Below are 21,001 nucleotides of genomic sequence, written 5' to 3'. Positions count from 1 at the left end.
CTGGGCACAATGGGAGCCCATGGCCAGGGTGGCTTTGCAGGGTGGCAGCAGGTTTGGCTGCTCTGACAGGGCTGGATTGCTCAGGGTGAGAAGAGAAGCCTCTACATCACTCACCTCCCTTCTCTGGGTCATCCTGCCAATCCACCCAGTGCACAAAGGCTCTTGTGGTATCATTTCCAGTGGGAAGAAATCTCCTCCCAGCCAGCAGGCAGCCAGCTGGGATGTGGTGGCATATTTTGGGTATGATTGTGCAGGGAATTGTTGAAATGCTTTGTTTTGATGATGATATGATTATTATTATATTTTTCCCCACTGAGACATTTTTGGAATAGTTTGTTTTGCTGAATTCCTAGCTTGTAGCCTTGCAGCCCAAGCTGGAATAAAGCCTCAAGTCAAAAGCTGGGCATTTTTCAAGCAGATGTTTACTCTCATCCTGTGGGAAGGGAGCCAAACCATCCTGCTGTCCCCTTCAGAGCCACCTCAGTGAAGGTGACTGGGGCAACAGCCCTGGCTGAGGAGCACAAGCTGCCTGCCATGAGATGTGCTGGGGCTGGAAGAAACTAAAATACAATACAGGGCAGCTGTGAGGCTGTTCCAGGGGTAGAACCCAGCTTTGTGAGTTGGAAGAGATGCGTGGAAGGTCCCCAGCATCCCCACCACACTGACACCATGTCTTGGTTATCTCAGTGCTTTGAAGCATCACTGGTTTAGCTGGGAAAAGCACAGGTCACAAGCAGCTGGTGAGTCTGGAGCCAGAATGGAGGTTTACACATCTGCAGGGTCAGGGATGGGTCTGGATGTGGTCTGGTGATCCTTGTAGTGGTGACTGAGGTTACTGGTGTTTTTCTGTAGCATGTTTGTGGGGGTTGTCCTGCCAAGTTCTTGTATCCTTACGGTGCTGTTCCCATGAATCTGCACTTTTCCCGTAGCCCTGTCTCCCTTGTGGTCAGGATGAATTCAGTGACTGTCTTTGATGGGCAAGAAGATGCAGGTGGTAGGAGGAAAAGCCCTGCTGTCACAGGAAGGCCTCCTGCCGTCCTCTTGTTGTTCTCTATTTGTTGTATTTCCCAGCCCTGTCCGCAGCAGGAGCCAGCGGGAAGGAGGGCAGAGCACTCTCCAGCTCCTGGGGACATTCCTGGGGCAGGAGGGATGGATGGTGGCTCAGCCACAGGTTTTTAGGGACAAGGAGCCTCTCTGGTGGCTGTGCAGGCTCAGCCCTCGCTGGGGCACAGGAGGCTCACAGCCTTGCAGGGGCTGTGAATGGGACAGGCTGGACAGATCCCTCTGCATCCAGGCTGGACACCATGGATGGGCAGGGCTCAGCCCTTGCCCAAACCTCAGCCCTGTCCTGCTGCTTTTCTGCAGCCTGTGTTTAACTAACTCCCCTGGGTTTTCCTGGTTCCTTTTTCAATTGCTGACATCATTCTGTCGCTTCTCCACGGTTCCTGTCCCTCTCCTCGCCTGCTGCTCCTGCTGCCAGGACCCCCAGTGCCTCCCAACCTCCAGCCAGATACCCTTCCCATTCAGGTGGCTCTAAAGGTATTTTGGCTTGCTGGCTGCCCTGCCTGATTCAGTTTTAAATCATTCCATGTGTGGATGGGTGGCCCCAGCAGCAGCTCACCCAAACCGAGGCAGGGGCAGAGCTGGCAGCAGGAGCATTCCTGGCTGGGCTCTGGCTCTGGGGCTGGGGGCTCTGGGGCTGCACCTTTCCCAGTGGGGCTCTGTGCTGGCTCATCCTCCCCCGGTGCCTGTGGGTGGGTGAGGGGCTGGCTGGGGGGCTCCTGTCTCCACACTGAGTGTGTTTTGGTTCTCTTGCAGGGAAGGTGACTGGTGGCTGGCTCATTCCCTCACTACAGGACAGACGGGCTACATCCCCAGTAACTATGTTGCGCCCTCAGACTCCATCCAGGCTGAAGAGTAATTGCCATCTTCTAGACGGTTTATAGACCAGTGATAGCAAACACACCCCCAGCTCCCTCTCCATCCCTGCCCCCTCCTGGGAGAAGCCTCCAAGCCCTCTGGGTTTTTCCTTTTCATTAGTTTTCCCCTCTGAATGTGCAACCCAGCCTTTCTTTAAGGCCGTAAGTGCAGTGCTGCAGCGTGCTTGCATGGTGGAGGGGTGAGTGGTGGCATAGCAGAGCTGTGAATGCTTTTTGGACTGGTTTTTATGGAGAGCCTGGAGAAGAGAAGGCTCCAGGGAGATCTCATTGCAGCTTTCCAGAATTTAAAGGGGATTCTAAAAAAGAGAGAGATGTTTTACATGAGCAGAGAGGCCTGTGAAAGGGCAAGGGGGAAAGTTTTTGAAATTAAGAGGAAAGATTTAGATTAGATGTTAGGAAAAAATTCTTTATGTGGTGGATGGTGAGACACTGGCACAGGCTGCCCAGAGAAGCTGCCTGATCCCTGGGAGTGTTCAAGGCCAGTTTGGATGGGGCTTTGAGCAGCCTGGTCTATTGAAAGTGTGGCAGGAAGGTTCCAACCGTGATGGCAGGGAGGTGATGCCCAGCCCAGGCTGTGTGGGGCTGTGCACACATCGAGGTGCCCAAGCCCAGACACAGCCCCTGGCCTCCCAAACCTGCAGTGGGTGGGCAGGGCTGAGCCCCCTGCTTGGGCAGGCAGTGGAGGGGGCAGTGCCAGGTGCTGAGCCCCTGCCTCTCTCCTGCAGGTGGTATTTTGGGAAGATCACTCGCCGGGAATCTGAGCGGCTGCTGCTCAACCCCGAGAACCCCCGAGGGACCTTCCTGGTGCGGGAGAGCGAGACCACGAAAGGTGAGCAGGGCTGGGGGGTTGCTGGCCTGAAGGAGACCCTTTCTGAGGGGTGTGGGGGTACCCTGAGTCCCCTCAGTCTCTTCTGCTGGTGCTGGTCTCCAGGGAACTGATGCTGATGTGGCCATCACTTCACCAGTGTCTGTGGCAAGGTGGAACCCAGGGTTCTCACCAACTCTGGCAAGACCACCTGGCAGGATGGTCTCTTTTCCTGTTTTTTTTTTTTTTTTTTTTTTAATTTTTTTTTTGTTTGTTTGGGGTTTCTTTGGTTTTTTTTTTGCTGTTGGTTTATTTGGCTGGGTTTTTGTACAGTCCCAACTAGATGTTTTTTTGGTTTTCCTTTGGTCCCTGTATAATGACAAAATCTTAAACATGTGCTTCCTGGGCAGCCAGGACAAGGGAATAATTAACTTTAGTTCTTTCAAGTCTGACATTTCTGAAAGTGCAAGTTGTGATCTTTGAGGTTTGACTGCTCGAGGGTTATGTTTCTTACCTGGTTTAGTTTGGCTCCAAATGCACCTTTGGGAAAAGCCCCTTTATGTTCCTTTCTGGTTTTGTGCCTTGAACTTATCCCTATTTGTCTTATTCTGATGGAAGTATCTTCTTCAAGCAGCAGCATAAATCTTCCCTGCTGTTGTCTGTGGCTCAGCAACACCACATTGTTCTCATGTGGGCAGAGCAGAGCCAAGCTCCTGAAGCTGTGGTGGGATTTGTGCAGCAGGGAATTGGGCCTACCAGCCCTTTAGCTCCTCTCTGAGACACTGAGGAGTTGTTGGTCAGCAGCTGCCCCCAGCCTGGCTCTGCCTGCTCCTCTGCCCTTCTAGCACATCCCATAGGATGCTGCAGGGCTGCTGTGCAGGCAGAGGGCAGCTGGAGGCTGTGATGCTGTGGCATGGCTGTGGCTGGGGGATATGTGCCGTTCCTCCCTGGCACCTGGTGCCAGCTGGTGCAGCCAGGAGCTGCTCCCCATCCTCTGCTTTGGCGTGAAGGCAGCACCTCCATTCCCAGTCCTGCCCACCCACAGAGCACCCACATATGGCACATCTCCCACAGCCCCTGTGTCCTGCCCACAGGTGCCTATTGCCTCTCTGTGTCCGACTTTGACAACGCCAAGGGGCTCAACGTAAAGCACTACAAGATCCGCAAGCTGGACAGCGGCGGCTTCTACATCACCTCGCGCACCCAGTTCAACAGCCTGCAGCAGCTGGTGGCCTACTACTCCAGTGGGTAGCCGTGTGGGTCCCCCTGGGGTCTGGGTGGCACCCTGGGTGCTGTCCTCACTGCAGGGCAGTGCTGCTGGGAAGTCACTGCTGCCCTGAGGGACACCAAAGCAGCTGTGTGGGGCAATGGTGAAAAGCTGGATTTTAGGGCAGAGGGTGAGGGCTTGGGTATGGATCCTCAAGGTGTTTACAGGAAAGATGTGGGGTAAAGACATCACATGCCTAAATACCCATGTGTTACGCTGCTTTTGTCCCTTCCTGTGCCAGAGCACGCTGATGGCTTGTGCCACCGTCTCACCAACATCTGCCCCACATCCAAGCCCCAGACCCAAGGCCTTGCCAAGGATGCCTGGGAAATCCCCCGGGAATCGCTGCGGCTGGAGGTCAAGCTGGGACAGGGCTGCTTCGGAGAGGTGTGGATGGGTAAGGACCATTCCACTCCCACTGTCCCCTCTGTGTCACCACCTGCATCCTGTCCCCAGCCATCTGCAGGTGCCTGGAGCCTGTGGTGGGGTGGGGGAGCAGGGGAGGGACACAGCCCCCTGCCTCATACGTGTGTCCTGAGCAGCGTGTCCTGTGCCACAGGGACCTGGAATGGCACCACCCGGGTGGCCATCAAGACTCTGAAGCCTGGCACCATGTCCCCAGAGGCCTTCCTGCAGGAAGCACAGGTCATGAAGAAGCTGCGACACGAGAAGCTGGTTCAGCTCTATGCTGTGGTGTCAGAGGAGCCCATTTACATCGTCACCGAATACATGAGCAAGGGTGAGCACAGGAGGGACACTGAGGGGGCAGCTGAGGGGCTGAAGATTGCTCTGACCATGGTCTTCCTCACAGGGAGCCTGCTGGACTTCCTGAAGGGTGAGATGGGCAAGTATCTGCGGCTGCCCCAGCTTGTGGATATGGCTGCTCAGGTGGGTTTGCACATCCCTAGGCCTCCCTCATTCCTTGTGGGGTCACTGTCTGCCTGAGCCCCTCACTGGGCTGTGGTGGCTGTCAATGATCAGGCAGTGGGGTGCTCTGCAGCCTCACTTGTGTGGGTGCCACTGGCTCTCAGCCCAGAGCGGGGTTGCACTTTGATACCATCCTTTTGCCCATTCCTGTTGCTGCCAGCTCTCCCTGGCCAGCAAACCCAAGTCTGCATGGCATTTCTTGAGCAGCTGGTGTTTCCCACACCTCAGCTGGGTCCCGCTGCAGTCCTTTCCCCTCAGTGATGCCAGGCTCTCCCTGGGGACCCTTGTGTCACCCTGTCAGCCACAGTGCCCCATGTGCTGGTCCCCACAGATCGCATCGGGCATGGCCTATGTGGAGAGGATGAACTACGTGCACCGGGACCTGCGGGCAGCCAACATCTTGGTGGGGGAGAACCTGGTATGCAAAGTGGCTGATTTTGGCTTGGCACGACTCATTGAGGACAACGAGTACACAGCTCGGCAAGGTGTGTACCCAGGGCTGCTGGCCCCAGAGCAATGGCCACTGTCCCCACGGTGTGTTGTGCCTGGAGCCTGCACGTGGCTCTGGTTGCATGGGGGTCCTAGAGGCACCACCCCCTCACCCTGCCTCTCCATCCAGGTGCAAAGTTCCCCATCAAGTGGACGGCCCCTGAAGCAGCTCTGTACGGCAGGTTTACCATCAAGTCAGATGTCTGGTCCTTCGGCATCCTCTTGACCGAGCTGACCACCAAGGGCAGAGTGCCATACCCAGGTGAGGGCTGGCACTTACTGGCAGATGCCCTGTCCCCATTGTGGTGCCCAGCACCAGCTGTCCATGCCCAGTGCTTGCCCCTGAGTTGCCTCTTCCCAGGTTGGATCCTGCCTCACTGGGGTGAGCAGATTTTGGCCAGGATGCAGCATCCCAGCCACCCTGTCCCGCTCTATCCCTGAGCAAGGTGACAGGGACAAGTGCTGCTAGGCCAGGGGTTCCTCTCTCCCTGGGTTACTGAGATTGCCCCTAAGGTGTGTCCTGGCACAACATCCTTGGGACAAGCACGATACAGGTCTGGCCTGTCTCTGCTCAGTGCCTGTCCCCTCTGTCTGCTCTCAGGGATGGTGAACCGGGAGGTGCTGGACCAGGTGGAGCGGGGGTACCGCATGCCCTGCCCGCCCGAGTGCCCTGAGTCCCTGCATGACCTCATGTGCCAGTGCTGGCGGAAGGACCCAGAGGAGAGACCCACCTTCGAGTACCTGCAGGCTTTCCTGGAGGACTACTTCACCTCGACAGAGCCTCAGTACCAGCCTGGAGAGAACCTATAGACACAGGGCTCCTCCTGGCACCAGGGACCGCTGTCCCCACCCAGGCATCGAGGGCTAGCTCCCCACCGAGGGGCTGTGTTTGTGGAGCAGCCCTGCAGCAGGACAGGGCATTGGCTCTGGATGCAGCCAGGGGAGCTGCTGGGCTTCCCCATTGCTCATTAAGACTTGTGGCCCGTGTTTAACGAAGCAGCGCTGTTCTGCTGGTGAGAGGAGCCTGTGGGCATTTACAGAGCCAGCTCAGGAGGGCAAGCAGAGCATCTCCTGCCAAGAGACTTGGGTTTTGGGAGACTTTTTCACCCCACAGCTCTGGGGTGAGCCAGGAGGAATTGGGGGACAGCATCACCCCACCTCAGACACATGGTCCCAGTCTCCTGCAACCCCTTTCTAAATCAGCACAAATTTCCCTGCCCCTTCACCTTCCCCACAATGTCCCTCTTGGCTCTAGCTCTCCCAAGGGTGCTGGCAGAGATGTTTTGCCACAATGTCACAATTACAGGCTGGCTTGAATGGGGTGATGTGCTGGGGTGGTGGTGATGACATGGGATGACAGCAGAACTCTGGTGGTCCCTCTGGCCTCACCATGACCTTAATGGCTGGTCTGTTTTGGGACTTTGAAATGTGACAGCTCCAGGCTCTGGTGACCAGCACTGTCCCTTTGGAGCACCCGGGCACACAATGAAATCTTCCAGCTCTGTCTGTTCCCCCAAGGGACACATCTCACCTCTCTGGGGAGCAGGACTGGGGATGCCAGCAGAGCCCTCATCCTCCTGTGCTTTCTCCCACCACATGCTCCAGGTCTTCCAGCAAGACCCTTGGGAAGTACCCCCCCTACCATCGTCTCCAGTTGTGCCACCAGCTTTCCCACCAGCAGAGTCCTCTGGGCTGGCCCTGCCACCAAATCCAGTGCCACTGTAGTGCTTGGGTGCACAGCCCATGTAGCTGTTCTAGGTGTGGGAATGTTTTGGAGGAAGTACTCGGCTTTCACAGATGGTTTTGTCCACCTGGTATGTTTTTAGCTGCCTTCTCTCTACCCATTGTGTCTCAGCTTTCAGGCAGCAATCCCCATGCAGCATCCCCAGCCACATACCCCATCTGGAAGTGCTGTGCCACATTTGCATCCTCATCTCCCCTCTGCTCCCAAAAGCCTCAGCTGTGGGTGGCTATTCCTGCCCAGCTTTGTCCCCCACACGTCCCGTGGGGCTGATCCCTGGTGTCAGCAAGGCTCATTTCCTGCCCTCTCCCACCCAGCACCTGCCTGTACATAACCCCTGTGATCCCTGCACCATCCCACACCTTGACTTCGTTGCATGTGTCGGTTTTACCTCTCCTGTGGCTGTCCATGGTGGTTCATAAAGCTTCACTCCTTCACCTCCTAGGTCCCATAGACCCCTGCTCAGAGAGACCTGGGAGTCTTTGGATGCTCTCCTGGAGCACGGTGGGCTGGGGGCTCGGGGGATGCTGTGGGGCAGAGGTGCTGGAGGGAAGGACCCAGAGAGGGGAGCCATGGTTGTGTCCTCCTCTCAGTTTTCAGGCAATGGGCTTTCTGTCCCTCCCCACCACCTTTGGGATGGTGTTTGCCTCTGGCACAGCCTCCTTGCAGGCAGCAGACCCAACCCCCCCCTCAGCAGCCCTTGCCATGGTGCCAGTGTCCTACAAAAGCTGGGTGGGAGCCAAGCATTGACAGGAGGCCAAAACTCCCACCCCAAATATCCACCAGAGCAGGACCCAGGCAAGCCACTGCCACTCACTCACTCACTCACTCACTGACTCCCACAGTGCCCTGATGTGGTTTGACCCAGCCACTTATTTATGAACCAAGTACATGGTTGGTTGGTTGGTGGCTCCTTTTTTAATGAGTAAAACATTTAAAATCAGTTTGAATGGGCTCTTCAGCAGTATGGAGAGATCAGGCTAGCTTGAAGAGCAGCAGCTGGTTTCATGGATTTTTTAAAATCATTTTGGGAGTTGAAGCCTTTTCTCCCCTACTCCCTTCCCAGCAGGTTTGCTGTGTTGGAATTTCTGTGTTTGGGCAGGGACTCCCTTAACCTCAGCATTCTGGGTCTCCCCATGTTTGCAGCCTGTAGGGATGGGTAGCTGCCACAAAAGCCCTGTCCCTTGGTAGCTGTTCCAAGGGGTGGCTTGTGCCATAGCTCTGCTTAAATTATACAAATCCCTGTCCCTGGGAGAAACCTTTTACATCTGTAACATGTGGAAGCCAGGTTTGGTCTGGAAGCTGGGGTGAGAGAAGGCAAGCACACATGTTGAGGTTTGGCCTTTGGTTGTCTGTGGCAAATGCAGGGTCTTGGGTGCAGCAGGACAGGAAGGGTTTACCCTGCCAGTGCAGCCTCTGGCTCTTTTCCGAAGGCAGCAGGTGCAAGGAGCACCCTGGGATGGCTTAATTCCCCAAGGCTTTCAGCAAGATCTGGTGAAGGAGATTTGCTGGGGACACTTCAGGGCAGAAGGCAGTAAGGCAATCCCAGAGAAGCTCTCCTCCACGGGGCTGTGTGTCCACATGTCTGTGTGTCCATCCGTGTTTCTGTGCAGTGCTTTTGGTGGGATCCAGTGTCATCGGACTCACCGCCATGGCCAGCATGACCTGGAGGCCCTGGGAATTCAGAGCTTCCCCTCCATCATCATTCTGTCTGCCAATTGACTTTTTAAGCCAATAAACTCCAGAGGGGAGCCCCCACCTAAGGAGGCTCTTTGGCTTCCTGGGGTACCATGAAACCCTACAAGTCATTCTCCTCTGCTGTTATAATTTTTTTACACAGTCTTTTTTAAGATCTCCAACTGACTATGCAGAGAATGTGTGGATCTGTGTCTCTCTCCCCAGCTCCCCTCACTTGCCTTTTTTGGTGTCTAAGTAAAATATTTAGCTTTTTTTTTTTTTTTTTTTTTTTTTTTGACAGTAATAAAACTTTGGGAAAAAGCCTGAATAGGTGGGGGGGGTGGGGTGGAGACGCTTTGAAACTCTAACGATGTAAATACTTTGCTATTTGATAATTAAATACAAACAGACCTCACAAAACAAAAGTGTAGCTTGTGTATGAGAGGACTTGTCAGCTCCATAGCATCCCTGTTAGAGGATGGAGCATGTGCATTACCCATGTGAAGCTCCTGTGCTTCACACACTTTTTTTGGAAGATGCTTCTGGGATCTGGTGGGGCTTCAGCAGAATCTGCTTTATCAACAACCGTAAGAAACAAGCCTGCTGTGTTAAGGTAATAGTGGGTGCTGATTGGGATCCCTGACTCGGTGATTAAGTAATTGACATATAGCACAGCACTGGGCACAGGGACTTTTCTAAATTCAGAGTGGCTGCTGCTCCTTCACCACTACCATCATCACCACAGGCTGGGGTGGCTTTCGTGCCCCAAGCCCCCCAGTCTGGCTGCTCCCTCTTCCTCAGATTGGTAAGTGACTCAGTCTTATCACCTCAAAAGTTTATTGCTTTATGCTTTGTTTGTCTTTAAAACAATTAAGCAATTGAGGGATTATCTCTTGTGTGCAGGTCCCTTGGTGTCCGTGCAATGTGCAATGTGTGGGCTGGGGATGGACTAGTGAGGTCACCCCAAGAGAGAAGCTGAGGCTGTGGCTCCTCCAGCTCTCACATCTGTTGCTGTTTGAGAATGGGATGGCCGTGGGGTTGAAATGGAGGAGGAGATGGGTGCTGGGGGAGGCCAGGGTGCTGCTGTCTAGCCTGACCTCTGGGGAGGCAAAGGGGAACTGAGCTGGTTTGTTGTTAGGAGATGAGGGGACTGGAGTCAGTACTTCCAACCCCTGCCTATGGCACTGTTTGCTTCCTCCTCTCCCTGTCTTGTCCTCAGCCTCAGTGGCAGCTGAGGTATCTTAGGAGGGTATTAGGGTGGGGCTGTGGCTGCCCCTGAGAAGCTCTGGTGAGGAGGACAGGGGTGCTGTGCAGTTTGTGTTGGCAATGGGCTCTAAAATGGTGAGGATGAGTTGATTGACTTGAGCATCCCCTTCACTTATTCAAAGCTCAGTAAGAGCTCACCCCAAGAATATGGAGTCCTGGCTTTTGAGTACACAGGGTCAGCCCTGAACTGCAGATCCTGAGTTGTGCTGAGGATCTGGGGTCTCTCCCACAGCCTAAATGCAGCAGAAGGTCTTCTGGGGCAGAAGCAGGGTGCTATATGTTAAAGGGTTGGCTCACAGCAGGACTGTCCCCCTCTGTGAGGATCTCAGGGTTTGCTGGCAGTGCCACCAGAGCTCCCACAGTGCCTGTTACTAACTGGTAACAAGGGATGGACAGGAGGCTGCCAGCATGTGTTCACTCAGAGGACACAGCCTGTTGTCATTTGGATCTCATCCCCTCCAGCAGCAGGTCAGGGTGGCACCTGAGCCATCTGTCCTCCCTTGCCCTGCTACCAGAGGATTTGCCTTTGCTGGAAGAGTAGCAAAACCCTCTTGTCAAGGGTTAATCTTCAGGCTCTGGAGGGGAGGGCTGAAGTCCTCACCTGACTGTAGCTTACCTCCCCCGGCTGGGAAACCACCTGGTACCAGAGAAAAGCTACAGGGTAGGGCTACCTGTGACCCTGAGCAGTGTTTGTGGATTGGCTGGACCAGCCTGGGTGACAGCAGGAGAGGACAAGGCTGGTGCTGTTGTCAGTGGGACTGTGCCTCTGGACTTGACTGCCTCCCTGAGCCCACTGGTGAGTGCTTCCAGCTCAAATGGCTCCTCCACAGGATCAACCTCTTTCTTCTTGCTGCTGCTGTTTTTAAGGCCCTGTTGTCGGCTTGTCTCAGGGTGAGCAGGAAGAGAATCCAGGCAGGAGGCACTAATCACCCAGCAAGATCCCTGGATGAGAGGCACATGCTGGGAGAGCAGGCTGATTCCCACCTGCACCCTGAGCAGTGCTGGGGAGCTCAAGTGCCAAGTATCAGATCCTAAGATAAAGCACTATCATGGATATCAGCCAGATCTAAAGCTTAAAAAAAAAAATAAAAGGGCAAGCCTTGTGGTACTCCAGATGCTCATCCTGGGTATGCTTCCTCTCCTGGAGAAGGGCTGAGGAGGAGTATGAAAAGCCCCTGGACCCTACAGCTGTACTGAGGAGTCCAAGGACTGCCTGAGCCACGCTGTATCTCTGTTTCTAAGGATTGGAATCTGGGCTGGCTTTTGTTTTGGGTTTTTTTTGTTTTTTTCCTTTATTGACCCTGCTGTGTCACTTATCTGTTATGTGACCTAGAAAAGAAAATGATCTCTCCCTCATACAGAAAGACAAAGGAACAGCTTAAGGCTCCAGCTCCCTGTATCCAGGGAGCATCAGGCAGATGGACACTGTAATTGAGCAAGGTGATGAGACTCACTCAGTGCCAAAGTGTCAAGTGACACTTGTGGGCAGTGTCCAGGCTCAGTAGGGCCTGGCACAACACAAGTGGTTGTGTTCCAAATCCCACAGCTTCGAGCCACTGGTGCAGCTGCCCACTTGTGCAGTCCCCACACAGAGACCCCGTGGTGCCCCCAGAACACCCAGGGACAGAGCCACCACACTGTTCTTCTGGCAGAGAAGGGCAAAACATCTGTGAGCATTTTTCCATGTAGCTGGCAAATACCTGGCTGAGCACTTTGGCTGTGTCTGTCCAGGCTCAGTCCCATCTCTGGTGCACAGGCAGGGAAGTTGTGATGCTGCTTTTCACAAGCCATCAGGTTTGACCTGTTCTGCGGTCACAGGCTGGTTTTTCAGTCTCTTTATGGAGAAGGATGAACAAGGCATTAGCATAGGATGTGACACTTGGTTGGGTTCCTCCTTCTGCCCAAGGCTTTCTGTCTGACCATGACAAAGTTGCTTTACTTTTCTATCTTTACAATGAAGATGGTATCTCAGAGCCCTAAAGAGGGTAAGAGTGTATGCTGGGGAGGGCTGTGTGCATTCAAAGATACTGCTCCTTCTCTGCAGTAGGGGTGGGAGACTTCTTACCCCATTGAAAGCTGTCCTGCAGCCTCCCCCTTTTTTGAAGTGCATTTTTCGAGCTGGGTTTCATACAAGGCGAGAGCCCACATCTCTTGAACCTCATGTACAAAGCCAAGGCTTGCTCTCATCCAAAGGGTTGTCTGGCTCCCTGGCTAGCACTTATTTAAATTCCTGTAAAATGCAACTTGGCTAGTGAGGAACAGAAGTGTTCTCTTGACAGAACAGAGTGCACTTGCTTAAATACATTGAAACTTAAAAGTTGCTCAGAGCACAGCTGTGCCATGGTTTGCAATGAGTGCCCTCCCCTCTCCTTTCCATTTGTATTTATGCCTGAGTTGATGTGACAGCTACTGGGATTTCCCTCAGCCTGACAGGTGACAAAGCTGTCACATCTATTTTTGATGTGGCACATGCTTTGCTTTACTCATATAAACAATAATATGCCCTGAACTCTTTCCAACTTGGATGTGGTCTGCAGAGCAAGGGATAAAGCCAAGCCTGTTTCAGCTCCAGCAACACCCTTCAACACTCAGGTGCTTCTTGGATCCCACAGTCTGTCTCTCCTTGTTCTACACAGGGGCATGGCCAAGGCTGGGGAAGGGCTCACAGCACCATATGTGTCCCCCTGGATGGCTGGTGGCAGCTGGGCTGCTCTGAGAAGAGGGACAGGCTGCGAGATGTGGTGTCATGGGATGGACTGACACCACGTGGGCCCCCAGCAGACATTTTTACTGTCGGCACTGGGGATTAGCAGCTTCCAGGACACAGCTCAGGGGTTTAATTTCATAAGCAGCAAGAAAACGGGGAATCTGTCATGTAAGTGCAGAGATACACAGGAGGTGCTTCTGGTTGTGAGATGAGGCTGGTTAGGAATTGCCAGTCTGGCTCCCAGTCAGCCCATGGTCAGCTTAAACAGTCAAGAAGAGTCAGTACTGGGAGCTACAGGGCAAACAGGCTCTGCCTCTTGCTGGAGACTATTTGGGATTGCTGTGCTGGGAACAGAACAATGCAGAGACACGTGATTGCTGGGCTAAGGCATCCACAATAAACAGCCAATGCATCATGCTGGGCAGAAGGCCATAGACCAAAGTTTATAAAGCTTTATTAAACATTTTGAACAGCTGTGCAATGAACAAACAATACTCTGAAGTTTCACAACCTCATAGCTTGAACTGCCTCAGGACAGCAACAACCACTTCTGCCGCTCTCCACCAGAAGACAGAAGGAAAGACAAACAGATGGCAAAGCAGAGGGAAACCTTCCAAGTTTAGAGGTAAGTGCTTCGTGTCAACCTCTCTCACAAACCAACCTCTGCCCCAGGCTGCAGGCCTGACCCACCACCACCCTAGATTCTTGATATCCTTCTGCCAGGGAAGCTGCAGACACCAGGCATTTTTCCAGCCTTCTCTAGTCAGTAGCACCAGCACTTTCTGTCACCTCTGGCCCAAAACTATTATCTCTGAAAATGGATGAAGCATTTACTGCTCCAAGTCATGCCTCCACCTCATGGATCCTCTCCTGCCCTGCCCACATCCAGCCTTTTGGGCTAGCATGAGTTTTGTAGGGTGAAGTTCACAGTGGCTTCCAAAACCCCATGTCTTGCAGCATGCTGGGTCTTTCTCCCAACAGTCAATACCCTGGCAAACCCAAGACATGGAGGAGGAGGAAAGAGACAGTCTCTACCGCCTGTCAGGCTTTATAAAAGCAGCAGCATAACTGAGGCTTTCAGGCTCGGATCTTGGAGCATAGAGTTCAGAAAGCACTTCAGCAGTGCACATATCACTTTGGCAGTCTGGGCAGGAGGAGATGACTCACCTGCCTCCAGCTCCAGAAGCTTTTGGCCAAGTCCATTTGTGAGCTGTTTTACTTGCCCTTGATCAGTAGGGTGGGAAGGCTGGCTCCCCACAAAGAGAGACTGAGAGAATCTTGTAGCTATTCTAGCAGGATCAGTGGGCCAAGAGCCCTGAGTTAGACCACCATGGCCTAATGCAGACAAGTGACACAACTTCAGCACTCCCAGCTGGGCAGAGCCAGCAGCTCAGGCTCCCAGCAGTTCTCAGTTGAGAGGGCTGGTCTCTGTTCCCAGTGATACGGGAGAGAAAAAAACTTCTGCTTCTAAAAAAGCAGGTGGTGCTGCCACAGTTCACACAGTAAACGAGTCGAATTTCACAGGCAGAGTGGGAAGAATTTGTCAGTCCAGTCCACACACAGTTACAGGAAACAGGTTGTCCTTACTCCAGTCCCATACCCAACACCCCCCTCCTCCCCAGCCCCAACCCCTTTTTAAAAGCAAAACAAGAGCCCTCAGCAGATTGGAAGATTATGATTTTCTAGGTGCCCACTATGTTGGGATCATGAGCTGATTCTGGCAACTGGGATCCTGTGCAGTGATACAAGAAGCAGTTCCCCCAGCAGCTGTAGCAGATGAGGAATAGAGCTGCTAGGAAGACCAAGGCACAAATTGTGCAAGGTTTCCGTTCCAGTAGAAAACTGAGCAGGTAGAACCCCATGAACATTGAGTGACTGAACCACAAGGCTGGGTTGAGGGGCTTGGGTATGAGCAGGACAGGTAGCAACCACTGAAGGCAGTACATGGTGGCTGGCTGGGGCCTCGCTGGCAGTAGTCAGATGTGTTCCAGCAACTCCTCCGGGGGGCAGGCTGCTCTGTAGGGAGGGGAAAATGTCAGACTGTCAGAGAAATGCAGGGAAAAAAATCAATGGACATTCTTCTAAAGCTTCATTTACTCCCAAGCATCATATGCTGATGGTTGAATCCCAGTACTAAATTCTGGTGTGTCTTGGAGCTGGTGGAAAGCTTCCTGCTTTCTGAACCACTCAGAGGACAGGATCCTGAGGACAGGATCAGCTGTAATAGAAGTGTATCCTGTGTGCTCTGCTCCTCAGGCGTTTATCCAGGCTAACAAGTGAGATCCCTTCAGCATAGTGCAGGAACAGAAAGGGAGAGGTGGGAATGGGAAACAAGCTGCCACAGCCTTCCCTACATACATTGATCCAAGACAGTCCAAAGGCTTGAGTGATGATATAAAGAAATGCAGCTGAAGGATAATCATTATTTGGTGCTACAGAGAAATATTAAGGAAGCATTAGTGCAAGGAATTGTTCTGCACACAAACAACAAAGTCTTCCAGCAGGGCACCACCAGACAAGCTACACATCAAGCTACCCATGAAAGCCCTGGCAGTGTCCAGGCTGTAAAACAAAGGGAAGGACAGTCCCTGCTTAAGGATTTATAATCCTTGCCAAACAGCTAAAGTCAGATAAGACAAAGTATGTGAACAGAACAAAGGGGGGGACAGTCTCAAAATGGCAATTTCCATAAGTGCTGTAAACACAGGATTTCCTCACGTGGATTATTATAAAACCCTCTGGAAACTGAGCTTTAAGGGCTTTCCTAGGCAGGGATGGCAGCACGCTACAAGGAACACTGCTCCTACCTTTAGCAACCACCTAAATGATATTAAGCGCATGCTTTTGTTTTTTTCTTTGAAGCACTACAAAAACCTTCAAGAATTTCAAATGGCTTAAAAACAATGCCTCAACCCCACCAAGAAGAGTCTGGTGGGGACAGATCCTTGCAGCAAGCCTTGTATCTGCAACTACTCAATGGAGAAGTGCTTCCTCAGAAGGATGAAGGGCTCAGCCAGCCTGTTACGATTACAGCTGGGGGTGGGAAGGTTAGTAGGATGAAGGAGTGAGAATGTAAACAAACAGCACATTCCACTGGCTCCTGTTGGCAGTAGAAGGGATTTCCTGGCAAAGGGAGAGAGAATGAGGGATTGCAGAGAAAAGCCAAGAGAAAATGAGGTTCTCTTCCAAAAGAACACGGAGGTCAGCCTTGTCTCGCAGGTACCAATGGGCTCTGCTGTCAGCAGCAGGAAATGCTGCCATCCTGAGCAGCACAATCTATTTTACTTTAATGATAGTAGGAAAATACAAGCCAACATCTCCACCAGTACAAACATTATGTAGGGAAAGTTCTGTTCTGTTCTCCAGCAGAGAGGGCAGCTGGAGTTCCATTAGTAAAACTAAGTTGCAGCTCAGTAGCCAAAGAGTAAGGAATTATTTTATGCTGCAATACAGATAAAGCCAAGTCATAGGAATAAAGCTCCCAATGTTAGTCCTGTTTTAGGCAGGTCACTCATTTGCATCTTTAAGGGCAAGTCTAGTCCCAAGCCTTTTCCCCATCTATAAACTGAAATTAGCTATTACTCATTTCACAACAAAACATGCTGTCTGCTTGCCTTTGTGAATTGCTCAGCTATTTCTGGAGGAAACAATATCACTGAAATACTAGAGAACTTTTTTCCAAGGAGAAGAATGGAGAGGAAAAGATCTAACAACAAATATTCGAATGGGAACGTAATTAAACCCCATCACCCAACTTTTCAGTTCAGAATGCAGCAAAGTTGTACTAAATCAATGATTTGCAGCTGCCTTAATCCTCCTGAAATGTTCCCTAATTTAAGTTTTCTGCAATTTTTTTTCTCACAAGTGCTCCAAACATTGAGTATTAAAAATCACTGCCTAAACACCATGTCATGTTTTTGCTAGATCCAGTCCTAAGTTGCATCAGCTTGACTTCTGTAGCAATTTGTGTCACCTGTTCTCAAAACTTTAGTTTAAAGTCCCTACTTTGCTTTCAGTTTTCTGTCTCTAGAGTAAAGAAATAGTAAAGAACATGTTTGTTAAGTAGCACAAGGCTGCAACAAAGAACTAGAATTTTTCAAAACTAATGTCACAAATCTCTGAGCTTTAACAGGGTCATGTGTCACTAATGAGCCTTTAGCACCAAAGTTTACAACTGACTACAGTTAGAAAATAAGTATAATTCGTGTTGTAGGTACACTTTGTAGCTCCTACTATGCTCTTAATAATAACACTCTAAACACTGAGTTGATTTTAAGCATCTAAGCTTTACTTGAGCACTTTCTCCAAACACAAAGCCATCTCAGAACAAGTTACTCATTTTTAAATATTAGTATTTCCCACAAGAACCAGCTGTTTCTAGCAATCAATGCAACCACTGCAGAATAAAGAACCATTTAATAGCAGTTATTTTTACTATTTTTACTATGAAGTTTCAATGCCAATGCCCTTCAACCTGCAAACCTCTTGGATTTCTGCCCAATGCATCCATTCAAACAGCTGCTCTTTGTATCTGCAGTCAGTTTGCTTGTATTCTCAAGTGCCCCTTCACTACCAAGCAGTTAAAGGCTGAGAACCCTTTGCTGTATCCCACAACTGATACTACACAAAGTACTTACAACTGGAGGCTGCTACAGCTCTGTCTCCCTCCTCAAGGACTTTCCACTAGTAAGATCTGTGCTCTTCACTGGAGATTCTCTGTACAGCTGGCATTGAGACTGAGTTTCTTTACACTATATTGATCAAAGAGAAACAGCACCTCCTGCTATCAGCTCTTCACTGAACAGGGAACATTCTCCTTCATGCCCAGGATATGCAGATCCTTCTGGAAGCCACAACAATATTTAGTTTTGCCTGGTTTCTCAAGCAAGGCGAAACATGCAAATTAAAGATTCCTACCTTGTTGTCTTTGTCCCCTCCTCACAATCCAAGCCAAAGATTACCATGTTCCAGAGCAAATAATAAGCTGTCACCCAGCAGGACTGGTTTCACAACTGCATTCTGCTTTCCCTCAACCAGTTGCTCTTGTTCTCCCCTGCCTGACTCACCTCTTGCCTCAGCCAGCCCAGTGTCCCGCTATCCCCAAACCTGCTCCTGTGCTGCTCCTCATGTCACCTGATTTGGTGGCCAATCATGTTTACCTGACAGCTCCTTTCTACTTCCTCCTTCTGCCTCTCCACAGCTCTTGGAGCCACCTGAACTCACTTCAGACCCCTCAGCAGCACAGCTGGTGATGCTCCCACTGTGGCCCAGTCTGATCTCCACGTGCTGCCAGAGCCTTTCCTGGCAGTTCCAGCTCCTGCAGGCAGAGGAGCAGCCAGGGGAGGTTCCCTGCACACCTCCTCAATAGGCAAGCACCAATACTTCTCCACATGCTTATTAGCTGGCTTCCACTGCATTCCCAACCCTCCCTGCTGTCATCTTCCCTCCCAAAAACATTCAGGTCCTACTGGTGTATGTTTGTGTAGAGGATTTTAGAATTCCAGTGCAAAGGCAACAGCCGACCTTTCCCAAGCAGAAACAAAATTTCAATTTTGACAGGTTTAGAGTGAGTAGCACAGTGAACTACTCTGCAATGGATCAGTCACATTTTGGAATAAATCCATCTGAGGAGCTAGCAAGCTGTTTCTTCATATTCTACAAGCTAACTAAGCAATTAACATACTGAGAGGTGTTCCTACACCATAGGTTTGACACATCAGTATGTCAATACCAGGTCTGTACCTTTCTCAAGAATATTTGAATTCTTTAGCAGTCCATTTACCCTGGAAGGGCAGAATAATCAGCCAGCTTTCCCTAAGCACTTCAAGGGTAGGCTTGTTCAGACCTCACAAAGGCAGCCTTTAAGCCAGTGCTGTCCATACACAACTCCCCCAGTAGATCAGTCTCCCAGGCTGAGAGCTGGAAGGTCTGCAATAAAACACTGAGTAACCTTTTTATTGGGGTGCGCTGGTATCACCCACCTCCTTTCCCAAAAGCTGAAGTCTCTGCTTGTGATGAAAAGCCACACTGGTTAGACAAAAGTCTCTCAAGTTATCCAGTGCACACAAACTGAAGAGCAAGCCTCAGGGATGTGCTTCTTACCTACAATGCTCACCTGTCTGCTTAAAATTGTTTTAATCCAAAACCCTGTCACAACTACTAACTGATGTGTGTGGGCAGTGCTTCATCCTGCCAGCGTGTGTTCAAAACCAACTCAAATATCACACAGCACCCAAAACAGCTGCTGAGAAATACACGTGAGAAATACAAATAATCTAAAGCACTGGGACAAAAAGAGAAGTGAAGAACTATCAAGTGACAAGTTGAAAGAGCTCAGCTAAGAAAAGCAACAGCAGACCAGCTTCCCAGATGCCAACCCTCTGTCGTAAACCCAAAACCATAACTGGTCAAACTTTAAGACCTATCTGCAGCTGGGATTAAGTTCCCTAGGGTTTTTTTTAGCCTTACCACTATTATTTCAATTTTTTTAAAAGCTTTATCTGCAGGTATGACTCAGCTGGAAAGAGTGATTGTATAATTTTTGGCAAAGGCCTTACCCTAGTCTTGGATCATGCCTTGGACACTTGATGTAGACTCAGAAATGGTGCAATGTAATCACAACAGTTTCCAAAAATAGCAACAAATCCTTTACTAATCAAACCTCTAACCTTGGGCTTAGAGTTATTTCTCAAGCTAGATACAAGCCAAAGCAACTCACTTGGTGAAAAGTGGAGTCTCTCTGTTGAGCCACTCTTTTCATCACTTCCAGGCAAAGCTTCATTCTTGATGGGGGATGGATTAGCTTTTGTCCAGAGACAGCACCCATGCCATCTGGACTGCAATGCCCTCACAGCACCAGGGTGAATCCTCCTCCACCCATGATCAGGAAGGCAGAGGAGAGATCCAAATTAAAACTAATTGTTTTTTTTTTTTTTCAGAGAACTTGGAATGGGCCTGGAAATCATAACGAATCAGAGGAACAGAAGCTTGTCTCCATGCTCTGTGGTGGGAAGAGATGTCTGCAGTCACAGCTGTCATCTGAAGTATCACTACTTTCATTTGTACTAATTCATTAATTTTCAGAGGTCATCATTGCCACCTTCTGCCTTTGTTTAACTGCCAAAGATCACAATTTCCAGGCCCATTCCAAGTCCTCTGAGAAAAGTAGTTTTAATTTTGACCTCTTCTCTGCCTTTTGTGCCTTCAGAGGTCCAAATACAGCCTGATAAGGGTGAGTTTTCTGCACCTCAGATTTCTGCATCTGCATTAAGAAAGGCAGAAATGCTCTTTGGGCAGCTATGAGGAGTTATGACCTATAGCTTGGAAAGACAAAGGTTACTGCACTATGACAGTACTTGCAAGGTCCATTGATACGTTTCAGTACCAGGGAAGTACAGGAGAGTTCAGCACGTTGTGGACTACAGTTAAGAGCTTGTTCTTCCTCTTCTCTTGCACTCGCACGTTTGGGGTACCATGAGCAATGTTCGTATGACAGAACAGCTCGTAAACTCCCTTTGCAGCTGGCTCCAAGCACGTATGGGGGGGCTCGGGGAGGGTGCAGAGCGCTGCATTCACAGACTATCACAGAACATCCCGGGCTGGAAGGGACCCGTAAGGCCCATCCCAGTCCAGCCGCCTGGACAAAGGCTTGTCAAAGTTCGCGCTGCCCTGCGGAGAAACGGGCCCGGGTTTCCTTTCAGAACGAGAGCTGCGAGAGGTTCGTGGCCGAAAGCAGAAGGAAGGGAGGGGAGGGCACACACCGTGCTGTTATTTCCATGCTGGCACCGAGCTCCGGGCCGGCCGAAGCCTTTTCCTCCGCGGCGGGGAAACCTTCCTCCTTTTCCCCCCGACCCCCGAGGCCCGCAGGGTTCCCCGCTCCACCAGCCCGGCTGTGCCGTTCGCCGGCCCATACTCACCGCGCGCCGCCGCCGCCTCACGCCGCCATGCCGGGGCCGCCCCGAGGAAGGAGGGAGGGAGAGGGCGGCCGGCCAGGCGGCCGGCGGCGGGCGGAGGACGCCCCGCAGCCCCGGGCGGGGGCCGGCTGTGCCCGGGAGCGCTGCCGGCGCTGCTGCTCCGCCTGCGGCAGCGGGGGCGCGGGGAGCGGCCGCTTCTCAGGCGGGTCCGGCAGCGCCGCGAGCTGCGCCTGCGCGGAGCGCTGCGCATGCGCACGGCGGCGCCGCGA

The 21,001-nt window shown here is 51.5% G+C and overlaps 2 protein-coding genes across 5 annotated transcripts in view; one reads left to right on the top strand and one right to left on the bottom strand.

Moving 5' to 3' along the window:
* SRC (SRC proto-oncogene, non-receptor tyrosine kinase) overlaps window positions 1-9,885 on the top strand; it is a 29,119-nt gene extending 19,234 nt beyond the window's left edge. The window contains exons 4-12 of one of the 2 annotated variants that reach the window (XM_056507244.1): window positions 1,819-1,917; window positions 2,666-2,769; window positions 3,840-3,989; window positions 4,254-4,409; window positions 4,572-4,751; window positions 4,824-4,900; window positions 5,271-5,424; window positions 5,559-5,690; window positions 6,030-9,884. In XM_056507244.1, the coding sequence (XP_056363219.1) occupies window positions 1,819-1,917; window positions 2,666-2,769; window positions 3,840-3,989; window positions 4,254-4,409; window positions 4,572-4,751; window positions 4,824-4,900; window positions 5,271-5,424; window positions 5,559-5,690; window positions 6,030-6,238 (1,261 nt within the window). In that variant the 3' untranslated portion in view covers window positions 6,239-9,884. Of the gene's footprint in view, window positions 1-1,818; window positions 1,918-2,665; window positions 2,770-3,839; window positions 3,990-4,253; window positions 4,410-4,571; window positions 4,752-4,823; window positions 4,901-5,270; window positions 5,425-5,558; window positions 5,691-6,029 lie in introns of both variants that reach the window. The other variant, XM_056507245.1, reaches the window with a different exon arrangement.
* Window positions 9,886-13,256: 3,371 nt separating this feature from the next.
* Window positions 13,257-20,957, bottom strand: BLCAP (BLCAP apoptosis inducing factor). Of its 3 annotated transcripts, XM_056507624.1 has the most exons (3): window positions 20,736-20,957; window positions 17,457-17,662; window positions 13,257-14,835 (listed from the first exon to the last, which is right to left on the bottom strand). In XM_056507624.1, the coding sequence occupies exon 3, from the start codon at window positions 14,763-14,765 to the stop codon at window positions 14,502-14,504; it is 264 nt and encodes an 87-aa protein (XP_056363599.1). In that variant the 5' UTR covers window positions 14,766-14,835; window positions 17,457-17,662; window positions 20,736-20,957; the 3' UTR covers window positions 13,257-14,501. The 3 variants fall into 3 exon arrangements, with proteins under 3 accessions (XP_056363599.1, XP_056363598.1, XP_056363600.1); XM_056507623.1 differs by lacking the exon at window positions 17,457-17,662; XM_056507625.1 differs by lacking the exons at window positions 17,457-17,662; window positions 20,736-20,957 and adding an exon at window positions 19,538-20,701.
* Between the last annotated feature and the right edge of the window lie 44 nt (window positions 20,958-21,001).

Source organism: Oenanthe melanoleuca, chromosome 20, assembly GCF_029582105.1.
Source record: "Oenanthe melanoleuca isolate GR-GAL-2019-014 chromosome 20, OMel1.0, whole genome shotgun sequence".
Taxonomy (NCBI): Eukaryota; Metazoa; Chordata; class Aves; order Passeriformes; family Muscicapidae; genus Oenanthe; species Oenanthe melanoleuca.
The sequence above is the reverse complement of the archived record's forward strand: the minus strand, read 5'-3'. Positions and strand labels throughout refer to the sequence as shown.

Excerpts from the sequence above, each read along its gene's own strand:
- BLCAP (XM_056507624.1), bottom strand. The coding sequence starts at position 14,765 with ATGTACTGCCTTCAGTGGTTGCTACCTGTCCTGCTCATACCCAAGCCC.